The sequence below is a fragment of the Aspergillus piperis genome (genome assembly GCF_003184755.1).
Source record: "Aspergillus piperis CBS 112811 unplaced genomic scaffold BO85scaffold_8, whole genome shotgun sequence".
Lineage (NCBI taxonomy): Eukaryota > Fungi > Ascomycota > Eurotiomycetes > Eurotiales > Aspergillaceae > Aspergillus > Aspergillus piperis.
This window is the reverse complement of record NW_020291598.1, coordinates 965,369-983,198: the sequence shown is the minus strand read 5'-3', so window position 1 is coordinate 983,198 and position 17,830 is coordinate 965,369. Positions and strand designations below refer to the sequence as shown.

The following is a 17,830-nucleotide window of genomic DNA, read 5'->3' as shown; positions in this document are numbered from 1 at the left end:
CTAGTTTCCAAGACACGGAGACGCATGTAATCGCTATTTATAGAGTGCTGGGATCGGACCCGTCGAACCGTCTTCCGATAGTAAGTGACAACTCACATTGTCATGTTGGCCTTACTCAATCCAAAGGAACTGACCGGCTTTGGATAGCCTAGTATAAATCATATCATCCTCCCTTCATAAGAGCGAAGTGCTCCTCAAATATAGTTATAGTCTTAGAGAAACTGACCAGAAGAATGATGATGATTCTGTTCTTCCTCAGTTTCGTGGTCAGTGCTTTGGCAGCCACGCCAGCAGAATGGCGCTCCCAGTCGATCTATTTCCTGCTGACCGATCGCTTTGCACGAACCGATAATTCTACCACTGCTTCGTGTGATTTGAGCGCCCGGGTTAGTCGCAGCATGAGCTAGATCTTGCAAATGACCCGCTGACAAACGTAGCAATATTGCGGTGGATCCTGGCAGGGCATCATCAATCAGGTCGGTCCACCATCGTTGCAGCACCATCTCTATCAACGCCAGTTTGGGAATCTAACATTCTTTAGCTGGATTATATCCAAGGAATGGGCTTTACAGCGATCTGGATCACACCAGTAACTGAGCAAATCCCCCAAGATACCGGTTACGGACAGGCATATCACGGATACTGGCAGCAGGATGCGTGAGATTTACTCCTATCACCCCAGTGCATGTATTTCCTCCTTACCATGCAGACAGTTACGCCCTCAACTCCCACTATGGTACAGCAGACGATCTCAAAGCTCTCGCTTCAGCTCTTCACTCACGGGGCATGTACCTCATGGTGGACGTCGTTGCCAACCATATGGTATGTTCTCAGTCCTCCAGGAAGTTGGCTTCATATCTGACAACGATAGGGTCACAATGGCACGGGAAACTCTGTGGACTACAGTGTCTATAGACCATTTAACTCGCAAAAGTACTTTCACAACCTCTGTTGGATCTCTAATTACGATAATCAGACAAATGTTGAAGACTGCTGGCTAGGCGACAACACCGTTGCCTTGCCGGATCTTGACACTACCCGTACGGATGTGAAGAATATGTGGTATGACTGGGTCGAGTCGCTTGTCTCTAACTACTCCGGTATTCCTACCTTTGCTTCACTATGTGCTATCAATTATAGGACAAAGACTAACAGACATCAAGTCGACGGCCTCCGTATAGACACAGTCAAGAACGTTCAGAAGAACTTCTGGCCCGGCTACAATAATGCGTCAGGCGTATATTGTATCGGAGAAGTCTTCGATGGAGACGCGGCATACACCTGTCCTTATCAGGATGACCTGGACGGAGTGCTCAACTACCCGATGTAAGCCCTACATAGAACCCCCATGAATGCTCGCCAACGACTTGCAATAGGTATTATCCACTCCTCCGGGCTTTCGAATCCACCAACGGCAGTATCAGCGACCTCTATAACATGATCAACACCGTTAAATCCACCTGCAGAGATTCTACGCTTCTGGGGACTTTCGTCGAGAACCACGATAACCCTCGCTTCGCCAAGTAAGCATCCCCTTCCAACTTCATCGCAACGAGCACATTAGCTTACCCCCGAAGCTACACAAGCGACATGTCCTTAGCCAAAAATGCCGCAACGTTCACCATCCTAGCCGACGGCATCCCCATTATATACGCCGGTCAGGAACAGCACTACAGCGGGGGCAATGATCCCTACAACCGCGAAGCGACGTGGCTCTCGGGCTACAAGATCACCAGCGAGCTCTACACGCATATCGCCACATCGAACAAGATCCGTACCCACGCTATAAGCCAAGACAGCGGATATCTCACCTACAAAGTGAGCCACCATTGAGTCCTTGCGTTGCGTAGTGCATCTAACTGTGGAACTCTATCGCAGAACTACCCGATCTACCAAGACACCTCGACTCTTGCCATGCGCAAAGGCTACAACGGCACCCAGACCATCACGGTCCTTTCCAATCTCGGCGCCTCAGGATCCTCGTACACTCTCTCCCTCCCGGGAACAGGCTACACCGCCGGTCAAGAGATCATGGAGATATATACCTGTTCGAATCTGACAGTCGACTCAAATGGCTCGGTGCCAGTCCCCATGAAGAGCGGATTACCACGGATCCTCTATCCCGCAGATAAGTTGGTTAATGGAAGCTCATTTTGCAGTTAGTTCCTACCTATCTGTTTCAAAAGTTCATGTTTATATGCGTGTCCTTCACATACATTGTTTGTGAATTGATGAATTGATACATCCGCACAGGTTCCGCGATAAGCGTCTTCAAGCATGCAGGGGGAGTAATGTTGTTCTTGAGCTACACTGTGTAAGTGCATCATTCGCTAGGTGATGAACCCCATGATCGTGATCTAGATGCTGACAGTGATTTGTAGAGTTTTCGCTCAGGTGCTTCTTGCTATAATGACGTGATTGGGATGTCTCAGTGTGCCTTCTCCTATTACTTTATTTTAATAGGCGATTGGATGTTTCTATGTGTAAGAGATTCTTCAAGAACATTTTATATGATTAAGTGGTATCCATGTCCTTTTGCATGTAGGGTGGATAAAATATATACCACCGACGTAGTAATACCGATACCTAGTCCTTAGTGTATGAAAGCCAAGGTCGGTCACTACAACCACATGAAACAACGGATTAAACTTAACTACTACTATCATCAACACCAGCCAATTTATACAACAGACCAATAATAAAACCACTACACACAAGCATAGATAATTCCTATTCATCCAGGAAAAAAATAAAGAAAAAGAAAAGAAAAGTAAAGGGAAACGAAAAAGAAACTCCTACTTTCCTCCATCGAGTATCTTCATCCGAATACAACCCATCTACGGGCGGGGCAAGCGAGATGAACAACAAGCTACCTGCAGCATCAATCAATCAATCAATTAAATCAACCACTCGATCATCCTGTTTAAATCCTCCAGAACAGTAGTAACTTAGTAACATATGAAAATGCCCAACTAACCAAAACTACAACTCTACTCCAAAAATTAAATTAAATTAATCAACAAGACGAAAAAGTTTATCCCTCTCAAAACAACACCATATTGGCTCTCCCTCCTCTCCCCCCTCTTCCTCCTCAGTATAGCATAGATAGGTAGTGATCGACTTATAAGAAGAATAACTAGTATGTAAGTAATTCTCGATCCCCCTCCCACTGCCAGCCCAGCCCCTCTTCGATAACTCATTAGTGGGCGAGTGACTGACTGTGCTGCAGTGAAGCAGTGCAGCAGCCACCGCATCATCATTGCCAGGGGAGTGAAGTGGACTGGAGTAAAATGGGGGGTGGCCGGGGGGTCTACTACTTACTACTACGTAGTATGTTACTTGATCGATCGGAAAATTATCTATCTTCTATTTTTCTCTTCGATGATGATTAACTAGTACTCTTTCCTAAAATGTACTAAATCTGACAATAGTAGTAGTTGTATAGATTGGTTCCGTTCCTTGCTCGCACCCCTCTCTTCCCCTCTCCCTCTCCCTCTGGGTGGGAGGAATGACATGGAATGCTGCTGCTGCTGCTGCTGCTGTTGTTGTTGTCCTCCCGCGGAAGCACGGAACGGTCCGAATAGGAGGGAGAGGAAGATGATGTCGGAGATTTATCCGATTAGGAAATGGTGGCTGGCTGGGGCTACTGCAGCCTGGTGGTCTGTGGTGAGTAGTTTGGCATGTGAATGTAACTACTAGTACAGAGTAGTAGCAGTGAGCGTTGTAAGTTGCAAGAAAAGCAAGCGGCACTCGCTCAATTACGTGATGATTCGTGGCACGGGCCCCTCTAACTAAATAGGACTGTGCAGGAAGGCAACCTAACCAACTAACTACCTGATGGATCCGGTGGTGGATCGTGGATTAAAATATATTATTTTTATCTTTGTTTAGTGTCAGGCCTTGGATATTATCATTTTCGTTGCACGTCATCATGCTAGGTTCAGCCCAGTCCATGGGCAGAAACTAAATCACCACACCACTGCAGGCAGGTTATCCCTGGTGGTACTACTGCTACTACCATACCCACCCCACCTATGTCCATCTCCTGCTTGACCTCATTGAATTACCTTACAGCGTCGCCGACCGATACGCTGCTAGGCCAGTCACAGGCATTCCGTTGAGTATCCCATCCGGAAAAGAACTCGGCATGACTTCTGGCATCAGTTGCTCGAAGCCATACCCCTCGATCATGCCATCCATGAGCGGTGGCATGAACGGTGCTTGACCCATGCTCATCTTACGACTGTCGCCGTAGGATGATAACGGAGACCCTTTGACCGTGGACGACGGATCATTGCATTCCGCACTGCTACATCGCCGCTTGAACTCGGCGACCATGCACGAAAACCGGTATGCGATGTGGTCTTCGTTGGGCGCGAGATGCAGCAGGAACATCTGCACCTGCTCGATGAGCGGGTCCATGAGGTTGAAATCACACAAATTCAGAGCAGCGTAGCCGACAATGAAGTAGACCTGGTCGACAAGGCTCAATGCGGTAGAGTACCGGATCTGGAGGAATCGCGATATGATCAGACGTGAGGTTTGCAGAACCTCAGATGCGAGCCTGTCGGATCTGGGCTGAAGCCTCATTGCTGTGCGGTGAAGGAGTGTCTGGCAGAACCAAAGGCTCAGCTCCAAAGTGGAACTTTCACCAGCTGTTTCGCTCGTCAGTGGTAGTCCCCGGGAAACACTGGCAGGCTTCTTACAGAAAAGGTGAGCCCACTCCCTCTTCCATCGCTCGATTTCCTCATAGTCAAGGTCTGCCAACCGCATGCGACTGCTATTGCTCTGGAGCCGCAATGTAATCAAATAGAGCTGTATTTCCGCGACAACCCTGGCGTCCTCCAAGGTTGCTGCGGGGTGCTCCAGTATCCGTGGGCAGTGATCAAGGTATCTCTGCTGGATATGGAATGGACGCGCATTGCCAACCGCAAAACTAATGCGTGTTAGCTATATTGGGGACAGGAGGTATCAGGTGGAACCCACTGTAGCTGTGTCAAGCAATATGTATTCCATAGCCGCAGCTGCGCAGCCGTTTCATTGTCTACCACAACTTCCGAGGGCGCATAGTTTATAAACTCAAGCGCAATAATCGCATGGTTGATTGAGATGCCACTCAACAGCCAGCTGTCCATGGGTGGCTCTTTCTGGGCGGTTGCTGGCCAGAGACAGAGAAGTGCAAGTGCTTGGAGGGTCTCATACTTCAGGGGAGGTTTCTCCCACAAGATGTTGACTACCGCATGTCGCACTTGAAGATATAGAGCATGCACAGCAGACGCTGGTATCCCCGGGACATAGCGTGAAGCTAGGAGGCATGCAGTATTATACAGTAGTGAGTCGGGGGCTTTCATGTCATTGTGGATATCGGAGAGATTGTAAATAGAAACGCAGGCACCGAAGTGATCGACAAACCTGATTTGCGCCAAGTATTAGCAGCTATCTTGGTAGTTGTCTATCAGGTATGCTCATACGTTTGCAACAATTTGAGGGATAGTTTGGAGTCGATAGCGCCCTTGGCGGCACCGTCACTGGAGAGGGGAGAGTCAACAGGAGAAGTAGTCTCTGCTTCTCCGAAGAAGTCGGACTGGAGGTCCTGAATGAGGCGAACGGGTTTAGGCAGGAAGGGAGACGACGGGCTTCCCTCCATGGAGGCAGTATCATCCGTCATGATACTTCTTGTCAAGTGCGGAATTGAAGTATTTGCGAAACCTGGGGAGTGATCTAGCATCTGCCGCATCATGCCCGTCATCTCCCTCATGGATCGTTCTAGTGAGGTGAGGCGCTCCTCAATGGAGGGAATTGCCGAGGTGGCGTCTGGCCAGATCGCAGCACTGTCTTGGAACCGATCGGTCGTTTCTGGCAGCTTACAATCGATTCTAAAGAAATCGTGGACTGTCAGCAAAGTCGGGACAGTTACACTCCACGACTAAGTTCATGTCACGCCCAATAGGACAAACAAAATTTCAAAATGGCAGGTATGAGTTGCTACTGACCTTAGAGATAAACAGCGACGGCACGCATGACCGCGCGGATCTAGATCACATCTTGTTTTAAGCTTCCGACATGTGTGACAGGCAGTCATGGATCGTCGTATCCGGCCTTTCGGACGAGCTGTGTCGGAATGGGGAGCTAGTCGCCTGCCATCCTCGGCAACGTCCAAGCTCTTGTGCTCCCATGAAGAAGGGGTCTCGTATTTGATCTCGTCCACGGTGCGAGTCATGTCATCAAACGAAGTCCAATTTGGACCAATTGATGGCAGGCAATTTGGAGAGTAGGGTAGAATAAAAACCAAGAGGGCAAAAGAGGCAAAAAAAGCAGTAGAATAGTTACTACGCGCAGGCCATCGAGGGGCGGGCAGGTGGAGAGACGAATAGTGCCTTTTAACAGTTGGCGGCCAACCCTGGAAATGGGATGGTGCTCGCCAGCTGGTAATTGACGAAATTGGCTTTGGTTAGATTGGTTATGGGTCCGTCCAGTCCGTTCTTGACCTGGGGTAGACGCTAAATGACGGCAGCACAGCAGCCAGCCAATCCATGTCCCTGCAGGTCTTCTAGAAAGATAGAAACAATGGGTCGCGATACTGGCCAGTCACCCTGGCAGGGGGTCTGATTGGCATGCGCTATGGTATTCTCCGAGTCTCCGATGTAAACCGGATCGTAACTAAATCCCGCTGCTTCCAGGGAGGGGGGTTGGGACCAAAATGACGCCGGTGGAAAGTGGGAAATTAGTGAGGAACTGCCGCTGAAGTTTGGCGTTGATTTGCTCGGTTCCCTGCTTATCATGAAGATATGGATCGGGCGGAAGTCCAGGATAAGAAGGTCAGTAACTCGCGTGTATCTTTGGCTGATGGTCTTTTGGAATTGATGACGGCTTTTCTTTTTCCTTTTTTTTTCTTTCCGTTTTTCCCTCATTAGAAAAAAAAATAATAATTATAGTAATAAGCAAAATTAGCTTTTCATGATCGCTCCTCCAATTTCTCCTCTCCCCTTGTCCGTTCCAAATTGATGGTCAGGCATGACAGCGGTTGGAGATTGACGGGGAGAAAGTAACCGCGTGAACCAAGGGAAAATCAAAAAGCGATCATGTAGATCTTAACGAGAAGGAGTGTCTCTCGACAAGACCATAGCGACTGACCATAGGTAATTACCTTATAAGATTCCTCAAATGGACTTTCTACCGCCAAGGAGAGAAAAAATTTTCCTCTTGTCTCATCTCTACACTTGAACGGCGCATCCTGCAATGCGACATAGAATGCCTGCCCTGGCGGCTATCACCGGAATTATTGTTGGACTGTTAGCAAGGATGCACGTTGATATTATCACATCCATGTCTAGACCCGAAGCCAGAAAAGCATAATCTATGCAGGTCCAGCGTTTGTGGTGCCAGTGTGTCCAGGCGTCTTCCACAACAGCAGCCCGTGGGGGATCCTCAGGAATGATTCGAGCCACCAGGATCATGGCGGAGCTCCTACTGGTCCACTCCATCCATGTTGTTATGTCCGTAAAATGCTTTTAGATCATACCGTCTTTTTTCTCCTTATCACATCATTCCTTATCATATGTTCACAATCCGGGACGGAGGAGGCATATCGGTCCAACATTGGCTGTTGACCCATAATCGACAGGCACCCGCGTTAAGGTCAGCAGAGGTGGTGGACCCAGCACACGGTGGAGCCCGAGTTGTCTGAGCAAGGCTTGTCTTCGAGGGAGTGGTCGAGCTCTCTGGGGCCTTCGACACAGATATCACATACACCACAGCGAATCAGCAAGCCCTCATTAATAACTAGTTTATTTCGCAGAAAAGACTAGTATTGCAATCTAGGCTTGCTTCAGGCCCAAATGTGCTGCTTCTTGATTTTTGACAAGTGCAATGATGGGGCTTGAATATTATTCCGTCTGCTGTTAAGCATTGTAAGTAGTAGGGACACCCTGAACCTCGGCTTCACGGCCGTTAGGTCATTTTGGGAATGGGGCGCGTCGGCTCGCAGCGCCGGCTCCATAGTACAAGGCGCAATTTGGTTAGCGCTTGCCAATTACCGTTCCTCTCTCCTGCTCCAGGATGCCACTTCCAGGCGCCAGTAGGCAAGAAGGGCGGGTGAGGGGGTGGGAAAGTAAAATGGCAACCAACAGTGCGCTTTGTATCGGTGAATGGTGCCATTCCAAGTTGCTTTTTCCACCTTCCTGAGATGGTCCAGTAGGAAACTCTGATGGGAGTAACCAACCATCGGAGGTCGACGAGGCTAGCCGTGCGTTCCCCACTGGCCTGATAGAATGGTTGCATTCGGGAATGAGTGGCACATGTCTCACTTGTTAGTTATCATGAAATGATGTGTCAATGTTTTAACGTTATTAGCCGTGAACACGCTCGACACGAGAGACCAACGATAGAGGCAATTTCTCCGTACTCCGGGCCACTTCATTGTTCATAACTTTTATTGGAAGGCATTTGAGAATCGGATATCTCCGAATCACCAGGTCGTAGAAGTCCATATCCCACCCTTATCGAAGCCGTACCTGCAGCTAAATTAACTCAGCTTATTAAAATCACAATGAACTGTTCGGCGTCTTTGATTTCGGAAGGCCCAAGAAGGAACGCCGAGTATATCCTTGCTCACCTCATACGCTAAGATTTGGTAACCTCTGGATTCGTCTGCCCATGGCTATTCCCGGCTGCAGGTTAATATCGGATGGCGGTTCGGCCACTAGACACGTCGTCATCGGAAGACGTAGGCTCTCAGGCAGGATATTCAGGGGAGTTCAACGGCCAGACCATAATCCCTGCGAACATGGTTGATAGGAACAGACTGAGAGTTGACCATCGTAGGCATGTGTTCATGAGTATGCCGAGGAAGTAAAGGAGGGGAGCTGGTAGAAGATGAGGCAGCGACGATCCAGGCAGTTCTTTGTAGATACATGATCGCCGGTCACGCCTCAGGCGCAGTTTGTTTGTTTTGTCTGTTTTGTTCGTTGCCGGAAATCTAGTGGCGTTTTTTTCGCAGTCAATCAACTTTCCTCTGTATTTTCCTTCATCCAAAGTCCTTTCTGCTCTCAATTGAAGCTTCACATCCACCAAGAAGTGCAGATGGTGTCCACTTTATATATGCCAATGCTACGGTTCCCCCTGGCCCCTTTCAAGTGCTCCATAACATGTCTGGAAATTAGGTACACAGAAACAGCACCTAGACACAGGTCAACTCCACGAGCGGCAACCGTCGGCCCAGCGGCAAGACACGGCATCGTGGCCGGAGTACCTGCCAAACTCCGTAGCTGAGGTTGCATAGGGGTTAATTACACCCTGGTCCGTTCTTCACAACCAAGCATTACTCCTTCCTCTCTCTCTCCGCTAGCGAAGACACGCCTCTCCGAGCTCGCATCCAAGCGCCTGCCATCTCTGTATCCGCCTCCAGATGTACGGGAAGTGGATAACTCGGGTACTCGGGATGACTTCACGGGCTTCGCGTCGATCACGCCGCAAATCTCGTACATCTGCGCTTGTCAAGTCAGGAATGATAGTCGGACTATCAGATAGCCAAGCAAAGCTTGGCCTTCTGGTTGACGCGTGCAGAACAATGCCGAAGACCGGTGGGCCCGTGGAGGTTTAGTCGTACTGCACACTACCTTGTGCGAACCGGAATCTTGCCGATGACCCTGTGGGCTTCTAGCCAGTTCGAGAAGGTCCACAACGCCAGACACGTTTATCCATTGCAGCAACGTCGGACTACCGATCCGATACCGCTTCTGGATGGCCCCAGGAACGGGAGCGCAGGCTGCGTGCAGAATTGCTGCCTCTTGTCATGAACGATTGGTCCATCATGATAGATTAGCCCAGATCCTATTCGTTGTCTTATCCAGGATAGAAGTGGCCATGGCCAGGCAGACATGATGTATGATTGGCCATCCTTGGATTATGCTCAATTAGTCGAGAAGAACACATGGCCACTCATGTATCCCGGATCGAGGATGGGTCGATGCAGAATCCGCGCTATCCTGACACAGGGTAATCACTGATATGCCGTTGGCTCTTGAGCGTAACCCCAGACGGAGGCCTGCATATGTCCGGGGCCACTAACATTTACAGGATAGCAGTCTTTGCTCGTCAGTCGCCCTATCAACTGCTGATACCTTCCCGGGTGGCACCGAGCATTCTCGGGTACCGGTAGCGCTATTGGACCCTGGCAATTGTTTCCACGGTGTCAACCGGATGTGCATACCCGTTAGGAGTGAAGTGGCGCCGATTTATTATCCGGCAGCAGAACTATAGTCGGCCAGAGACTATCCTATTTTCGTGGCCAGTCCAAGTGAGCTATAGTGGCGCTTACGATCTGACCCGGTACCTGATGCCCGCAAGCGATAGGGACACAGGTATACCGCCGTAGTGTTATGATAAGCTTAGATTTCACGATTCGTGTGTGTTCGGACCGAGCCCATTACTTTTCACATGCCTATGCCATAGCTATCTAGCGCAGAATCCGTCAGCAGCATCGCATGTGATACAGATACTCTTTTATACACCACGCTTTCGTTTGGATCAGGGTGTATGATTACCCATCGACAATCTAAACAGACAAAATTCATACCTGGTAGTCAAAATCAGCCCCTTTTGCCCTGAATAATTTCTAAGAGAGGTACCTGTCTCCTCCATAGCACCACTGATATCCCATACTATGTGCCACCATAATCAACGTAGAACCAACGAAGACCAGTCTATCACTGAAATACTTATAGTTTGAGCCCCAAAAACAAAAGACTTCATCTACTACTAATATATTCATTGACACCAAAGTTCTTCAATACTACCATCACTATTATCTCCCCATCACTCCCTCTCAACGTGACGATATAAACCATATAAATCTTCTTCATCCTCCTAACCTATCACTTTGAACGACATTCATGATTCACATCAAACAAAGAACCATATCCTTGATACATCAAAAAACTTACAACACTATCAATTAAATGACTTCGTCCAGTAGACTCGTTTGCCACCGTGCCGTCTCCAGAACGACTAGTAGTACCTAAGTAGCTCTCGAGACAATCGAGTAGTATTGCATAGAGATAGCATCTCTCAACCCATCATATCAAGCTACTATTTTGTATCAAAATCCGGACAACTCGTAACAAATAATATCTTCGAATCCCATCCTTTCTCACCTCCTAATCCACCAAGTCACCTCTTCAAACCAGGCAATCGGATGAGCAAATAATATCATTTACTACGACATTACTTTACTATTCACAAGTCTGATCAAAGTCACGAACCTCTATATATCATCATGATTCCAACTACTGTGATCACTTATCCGAATCGAGAACCCTTTGTTCATCCCCTCGGTTATTGTAAACTTGGTCATATATATCCAACTACTATCCCTATCCCATTGAAATATTCCAGAAATAAGGCAAGCAGAATGCGAATATGAGCCTAACTAATTGTCCTCTCACTCCCTAGCTAGCTAACTCAGGAACATAGACTCTGCCATGAAGAATAGTACGTACGTATATATTTTTATATTCCATTCAAACTAGGCGATAGTATTAACTGGTCCATATCAGGTTGATTGATAAGATAACACAGCGTCCATCTGGATGAACCCATTGAACCTGACTTTGAGTACAGCCGAAAGCGGGATGAGTTCGATGAAATGGATGGATCCCTCAACCATCCCTACATAACAACTCTCATGGAATTTCACATGAAACCGAACCACCACTATCTCAGTAGTCCATTCCATTCTCTTTCTCCAAGTTTTCTCTCCTAACATCTTCTTCTACGTCACACAACATAAAAGTAAGAAGAGAGAACCGTTGATCAGAACCTCATCAACTACTACGGAGTACTACTACCATCATGCCCATCCATCCATCCATCCATCCATCCCTTTGCATACCCCACACAAACATACCAAGGGCCAGAACTACTGTATCTAGCTAATCAAATAGCTACATTAGCTAGCTAACTTTGCCAACAATGAAATTTTCTGCCCAAAAAAGCAAGATCTCCACCAAAAAAGGCAGAGCTACATACCCTATAAGATGAAGATAACCCAGGAAACAAATCAAGGGAGAGAAGAGAGGAACAAACATCCACTAAACCCAATATCTGTCCAGGGTTGTAGAGTTGGTTTTGCGAAGTTGGCAAGGGTAAAACCCATTACCTCGTGTCTCAGTCGGATAAATGATCCAGCCAATGTGTGTCACCTTGACGGTGGCCAATCAATTCTCATCACACAACATGAGCTATAACACGTAGGTCGTTGCCTGTTTGGGAATGGAGATGAGGGGAGGGGGGTGGGCGGTCCCAAGATTATTTACAATGGTATAGGCACCAGCGCACGCATGCAAATGGGGAGAAATCAGCGATGCTGCAGTAGTAGTAGTAGTAGCAGCAGCAGCAGAAACCCTTGTATGATATCAGGAGGCAGGGAGTTAGTACTAGGAAATGAGGAGTAAACGCACAGGCCGCTGAATGAACCATGGTATCCATGCATTCCATAGCATGCGCCCGTAGGGCTAGGGTTGGACAAGAATGAGAAAGGAGAAGCCAAATTTCTAATTCGAGAAAGGAAAAGGGGGCCAGCAAGATGCAATATGAATCTGTTGTCATACGTAGTAAGTTTGAAAAGGAGCTCCTCCACCATATCACATACAGATAGACAGGCAGGTAAGTAATGGGAGACCTGCAGATCTAGCTTGCAGTTCGCCTCAGACATGTCGACATATGTGTGCATATATGTCGGTTTGGTATGGGGTATACGTACGCACATTGAGTGCACATACAACACACACAGACACACGACACTCCACCCCCACACCAGACCAGAGTCTGGGCAAAGACTCCAGCCAACGGATTGATCGCCTTGTATCAGTATGTCAAATCCCGAGTCCCCGGATTGCATTTGGGTACGAACACAAGCCACCGTGACTGACGTACATGCAAGTGGGTAGTGGCTAGCTCCCAGGATGTGAACTTGCATGACGGCCAACTAAACACGCCAGAGAGGGGGGGAAATGAGTTTGGTCCTCATCGGTGGTCACTTCCGCCCGATAAATGATCTCTCGGATTTCCGCAGCAGGTAAAAACTTACCATGAAGGGAGGGGAAAGGCCTGTCAGACCGTCAGGCAATGCAATCTAGGTGCCTAAATGCTTAGTTTTTTCTGAGATGTCATTCGTCAAGGGACGACAATCCCGACTGTGCAGCTGAGAGGACCGAGCGTTGCACACTTGCCTTCCAGTCGGACTGGATCGGGCAGAGCTCCATGGGTAGTATAACATGTCGCAGCTCTGGGAAGGGCTATGGCCCTGGATTGGTTGGGAGGAATCAGGGATGGCGCGTGCATTAGTCCATATCCACCTACATTTCGTACATAGTCCCATGTACCCGGTACAGACGATAGGCTCCGGAAATGCTCCTTTAGGCGCTGACGCCAGGCCTGTGGCTGGTGTACGTGTGTGGCGAGGCGATTCTGTAGGCGTCGCGGTTCTTGCACGCAGTGGGGGTCTCCCAACCGGTTAATGCAGTTATAAAGCCGCGAGGAGTTCCTTACTGACTCACACCTTGCAGCGTGGAGATAATATCCCACGGCCAGGGGGTGGGAAAAGTGATCCGCGGCATCCTGGCGGGGATGCTCGGTGATTTAAATCGTACAGCAGTCACAGAGCCAACAATATTCAGCAAAGGGCACTAAATTATTGACCTTCAATGTCGATCCTCTCTCTCCTCATCCTAGGGAGAGGGAGATCTGCCGCACCAGAGTGGGGTGCAGCTGGGTGGTTTCCAGGTTTTCGCTGCATCGATGGGTGAATACTTCGCGACGGACTTGCAATCGGTCGGTCGCATGTACAGATACAGGAAGAACCTTCAAGTCCAGGGCGAGGAATGATGATAGGCCGGCTGACCTGCCGACCTGTCTTCATCTTCTGATCGGGGATCAGGGCTAGGACGGGTGTCATGCAATACCTCTTCGTATTTCTTCATGCCCATCTGCATCCCCTCGACCGTTGAGCTGTCGTGTCAAAGCAGGCCCTGACTCGAGCTGTTTTCCTGTCAAGGCACATCCTGTGTAGCATCCTCCCCCCTCCTCCAGTAGAATGCCGCCCATTCTTGATCCGAGCGACCCCCCCTCGCTTTGAAAGGTGACATCCGGAGTACCTGGGATCCCCATGCGCGGCAGCCAGATTCACCGCCATGTGATAGATCGGATAGATCCTGGTTTCTAAATCGTTTCCTCTCCTCTCCCTCACCTCCTCCCCCGTGCTTCGTGCAGCTGGGGTCAAGCCCTGTGCCACAGTCGACAAGCCTGATCTGCTTCTCCAATGGTCTCGGAGGCATGTTCCGCCCGTCCGCCTCTCTCTGGCTTGCAGGGATTTCCGTGCCGGTGACCGTTGGGAAAGAAAGAAGAGGGGCCCAAGAAGACCAGCCTCGAGTGTCTCCATGCAACAGTAACGCTGCGTGTGTGCGTGTGGCTCATGAGACCTGATGGACGGACAATGGGTCGGCCCCCTCCCTTTCAGTACGATTTGATACGGAGTCCAAGGGTTGACCTACGTACGCCCGCACAGACGTCCAAGATGACCTCCTCGGGTGATCCAGGATCCCAAGGCCGCCTTACCGCAAGAGCTGGCCGAATAGCAAAAAGCGCTCGCGCCCGTCTGGGAGTCCGAACGCTTGACAAGCAGCAGCGCCCATCCAACGACGTCGAACGGCCTACCTGCAACAACTGGGCTTGGACTATCCACGAGGCGCACTTCTCGGTAACTGACACTTGGCGATCTAGCCGTCCCGACTGGCCGGAACCAAAATTTAGGCCTTTGTAGTTCTTCTCATGACGTGTGACAGCACGCCTCCCGCCTGTCCTTTCCGGCGCTCACCGCAAGGCTAGAGGCTATGAGTGGCCTTTCAGGGTGGGCCGATTCCAATGTTGCATGCGTCTCACAATGGTCTTCAACCCATGGATCTTCCGGATCAGAAATGCGAGAGCGATTCCATGGTTTTCTTACCGCCCACCAGGGGACTATCTGAGAATGAGTTGGCTCCTCCATTCCTCGAACGATCTCCTCATGCGGTGGTGGGCCTAACAAAACCTGCACCAATGGATTTCCGTCAAGCCACAGTACAGCCCTGGGTAAAGGTTTGTGACGAATGCCAGAAATGCACGGTACCGCCCGGATGTGAGATGAGGGAACCTTAAACAGCCCAACCATGGTCTGTCTTATAAGGAGGGCCGGGAAATGTATGAAAAGGGTAAATGAAGAAGAGTAAAAAAAGGAAAGTGCGAGTCAATGCGGACTTTCCAAAATGGAGCCTATATGGGTAATAACCAATGTTCTCAATTTTTGTCTAATTCCAAAACCTGAGATGACCTCCCAAACATTGTAAACAGAAAATAACAAGGAAAGACAGTCTAACTTGACATGGTCACATCATCCGTACTTATACTGTACAAAAAGTCATGCATATGCTTGATCCTCATCTCCAAGTGAAACCCATCACAACCGATTTGCAAGTGTAAGCGCGCCAAAAGAACAAAAGGAAACACGTTGATCTAGTATAGAAAGACAGAACATAGGAAATTAAGATAGCCGATAAAATGACCAAAAACACCTAGAGATGCAATATCGCAATAGGCAGCCATGATGCGGGAGGCAAGGGCGCACAGGTGAGGAACCGCACATCTCAGTAACTGCCATTCCCAATTGCTCCCAGCCACATAAACCCTGTAATGTTGAAGCCATGCACGATAATTATAAAGTCGATTAGATAAACGGTAGAGGGTATCAAGAGCGGTTGTCCATCTCACTCGGCTCGTCGTAGAATTCCTTGATGATCAAAAAGAAAGATTAAAGATGGGTGTTGTGGCGAACTCTCGTGTCTAATTGTTCTTGTATCCCAAAGCCCCATAACTCATGAAATGTTGGATGTATCTTGCGGAAGTGGCATCAAGAACGATGCCCGGCCCAACGGGGGTGCCTAATCGTGCTCGAAGGCAATTTATGATTTGACAATTTGGTGAGGAGACGGCATTGATTCCGGGGACGTCTGGTCCATGTCACTGAAGGGAGATTGTCTTTGAGAGTCAATGTCGTTTCCGCCGTTTCGCATTTGGTTCCGGAGAGCAGGAAGTTGGCGCCGTCTAGCATTGATGAACCAATTGCTGATCTGTAGATAATTCCTGATTAGCATGTGCTGACTTGGTAGACTGGGTGATGTCCTACTGACCTGGCTGATAGTGAGTCCGGTGCGGGTCATGAACATCTGTTTGTCCTCTTCACTGGGATACGGATGGTCAAGATGCTCATGGAACCATGCACGCAGAATGTCTGTGACAGGCTTGGGCAGGTTGCCCCGTCTCCGCTTGTTCTTGGGGTCAATCGAATCCCCGAGGATACCGAAATTTGATTGTTGAGCATGAGAGAGGGATTGCGGAGACGGTTGTTCGGAATCACTCTGGTAACCCATTGCGGGATAGGCATAGCCGGTCTGATTGGGCATGACTGGGAAAGAATCCACGCTCCTCCGATCACCCGGTACTGTGCCTGGAATGTTGGTTGGGGGATATGCGTGGGGGCCAACCGGGCCCGCCCTGAATTCCTGCGCTGCGAAGTCCGGTCGAGAAAGGGCCCTTGGTTCTGGGTAAGCAGCGCCCGATGTATTCAAACCCCGTTCAGGGAGCGACTGAAGGTCCCGAATGGATGGTAGAATAGGACTGGGGCCACGAGAAGCGTAGCGAGGAGAGCCTGTAATGGGGTCGGTCGGGTGACCAGCCATCCGGCTTTGGGGTTCACTGGACCGGGCGGCATAATCGAATGGCAATTTCGGGGGTGATCCATAGGGACGATCAGAGAAAGGGCGGGGATTGGACGTCAATTCGTGAGCTGCTGATGTAGGCCGCTCGCGCGCGTGCTGGCGGGAAGTGAAATATGAGGTCGATTCGATCTCATCATGGAGATGAGGCGGGAGTAGCTATCAAAGAGTGCATTAGTCTGGCTGATCCTCTTACGGCGAAACCACCGGTCGGTTTGCCAGGCGCAGTGTGTTGGCTCACCTCTCGAAATGACGGAAGAGCAGGAGTATGATCCGCTGGAAGTCCACTTGCGTAGGAAATGGCCATTTTTCCAGAATCCTCACCCAGTTCACGGTACTGGGACATAGACAAACACTGCCAAAGGGAAGGAAAAGGATTCCGAGGAGGTAACTATTCCACTATGATAGGTAGAACAGAAGTCCAGAGCAGGGAGGCCTGATTGCACAAGTATAGCCGGCCTGCGGCTTCCGCACGGAACAAAAGGCAGGTTGGTAGGGGTAGAAGAAAAGGAATAATTATGACCCCACACGTCAAACCACTTGGGTTGTGAAGAGTAATAGTATTGATGAGGATTGGTGGTGGAATTAAATGGCGGGGAGGAGACGGGGGAAGAATGAGGTAGATATCAAGAGAAGGAGAAGCGAAAGAGAGACGGAGAGGGGTGGAAGAGTTAACTAAGTGAGTCGACTGAGGACACAGAGCGTAGATAATGAATCTGAACGACGATAGTTGGAGGAGAGGAACATGGGCGACAGATAATAGTAATATAGTTACCAGCGCCTGAGTTTAAAAGTACCTTGACATCGCCGCACACGATGACGATGGAGACAGCTGAACCAAGGTTATGCAAGGTAAGGAGTGAGGCAGCTCAACAATTGGATCTGGGCTGGGTGGACACCAGATCTCTCTTTCAAGGTTGTCGGGGTTCAGTCCTTTTCTTTTCTTTTTTCTTTTTTTTTCCCTTTTTTTTTTTCCTTTTTTTCTTTTCCTTTTCTTTTTTTTTTTTTTTTTTTTTTTTTTTTTT

At 49.1% G+C, this 17,830-nt stretch overlaps 6 protein-coding genes across 6 annotated transcripts; 1 reads left to right on the top strand and 5 right to left on the bottom strand.

The window, feature by feature from the left end:
* Positions 1 to 91: 91 nt before the first annotated feature.
* BO85DRAFT_396854 (alpha-amylase) lies at positions 92 to 2,613 on the top strand. Its single transcript, XM_025657008.1, has 11 exons — positions 92 to 386; positions 438 to 476; positions 542 to 657; positions 714 to 822; positions 872 to 1,100; positions 1,164 to 1,326; positions 1,377 to 1,523; positions 1,578 to 1,818; positions 1,879 to 2,158; positions 2,254 to 2,314; positions 2,382 to 2,613. The coding sequence occupies exons 1-11, from the start codon at positions 234 to 236 to the stop codon at positions 2,416 to 2,418; spliced, it is 1,575 nt and encodes a 524-aa protein (XP_025515956.1). The 5' UTR covers positions 92 to 233; the 3' UTR covers positions 2,419 to 2,613.
* On the bottom strand, positions 2,458 to 2,875 carry BO85DRAFT_292571 (uncharacterized protein). The gene has a single exon (XM_025655278.1). It carries the CDS (start codon positions 2,736 to 2,738, stop codon positions 2,496 to 2,498), a length of 243 nt encoding a protein of 80 aa, XP_025515955.1. The 5' UTR covers positions 2,739 to 2,875; the 3' UTR covers positions 2,458 to 2,495.
* A 1,193-nt stretch (positions 2,876 to 4,068) lies between these two features.
* BO85DRAFT_487849 (uncharacterized protein) lies at positions 4,069 to 6,220 on the bottom strand (the record flags this gene model as incomplete). Its single annotated transcript, XM_025663483.1, has 5 exons — positions 4,069 to 4,655; positions 4,707 to 4,936; positions 4,987 to 5,412; positions 5,472 to 5,876; positions 5,994 to 6,220. The coding sequence occupies 5 exons, from the start codon at positions 6,218 to 6,220 to the stop codon at positions 4,069 to 4,071; spliced, it is 1,875 nt and encodes a 624-aa protein (XP_025515954.1).
* A 5,830-nt stretch (positions 6,221 to 12,050) lies between these two features.
* On the bottom strand, positions 12,051 to 13,125 carry BO85DRAFT_292444 (uncharacterized protein). Its single transcript, XM_025655277.1, has 2 exons — positions 12,459 to 13,125; positions 12,051 to 12,402 (listed from the first exon to the last, which is right to left on the bottom strand). Exons 1-2 carry the CDS (start codon positions 12,974 to 12,976, stop codon positions 12,240 to 12,242), a joined length of 681 nt encoding a protein of 226 aa, XP_025515953.1. The 5' UTR covers positions 12,977 to 13,125; the 3' UTR covers positions 12,051 to 12,239.
* A 48-nt stretch (positions 13,126 to 13,173) lies between these two features.
* On the bottom strand, positions 13,174 to 15,205 carry BO85DRAFT_459228 (uncharacterized protein; the record flags this gene model as incomplete). Its single annotated transcript, XM_025661640.1, has 7 exons — positions 13,174 to 13,547; positions 13,699 to 13,767; positions 13,901 to 14,007; positions 14,143 to 14,422; positions 14,550 to 14,852; positions 15,002 to 15,045; positions 15,081 to 15,205. The coding sequence occupies 7 exons, from the start codon at positions 15,203 to 15,205 to the stop codon at positions 13,174 to 13,176; spliced, it is 1,302 nt and encodes a 433-aa protein (XP_025515952.1).
* Positions 15,206 to 15,992: 787 nt separating this feature from the next.
* BO85DRAFT_459227 (homeobox domain-containing protein) lies at positions 15,993 to 17,112 on the bottom strand (the record flags this gene model as incomplete). Its single annotated transcript, XM_025661639.1, has 3 exons — positions 15,993 to 16,160; positions 16,221 to 16,964; positions 17,047 to 17,112. The coding sequence occupies 3 exons, from the start codon at positions 17,110 to 17,112 to the stop codon at positions 15,993 to 15,995; spliced, it is 978 nt and encodes a 325-aa protein (XP_025515951.1).
* Positions 17,113 to 17,830: the final 718 nt, after the last annotated feature.

Bases quoted from the DNA above. Each gene is read 5' to 3' on its own strand.
- BO85DRAFT_396854 (XM_025657008.1), top strand. From the start codon at position 234: ATGATGATGATTCTGTTCTTCCTCAGTTTCGTGGTCAGTGCTTTGGCA. The intron at 1,327-1,376 runs GTAAGCCCTACA...GACTTGCAATAG, and splicing joins GGAGTGCTCAACTACCCGAT to GTATTATCCACTCCTCCGGG. The intron at 2,159-2,253 runs GTTAGTTCCTAC...ACATCCGCACAG, and splicing joins TAATGGAAGCTCATTTTGCA to GTTCCGCGATAAGCGTCTTC.
- BO85DRAFT_292571 (XM_025655278.1), bottom strand. From the start codon at position 2,738: ATGAATAGGAATTATCTATGCTTGTGTGTAGTGGTTTTATTATTGGTC.
- BO85DRAFT_292444 (XM_025655277.1), bottom strand. From the start codon at position 12,976: ATGCAAGTTCACATCCTGGGAGCTAGCCACTACCCACTTGCATGTACG. The intron at 12,403-12,458 runs GTGCGTTTACTC...ATATCATACAAG, and splicing joins CATGGTTCATTCAGCGGCCT to GGTTTCTGCTGCTGCTGCTA.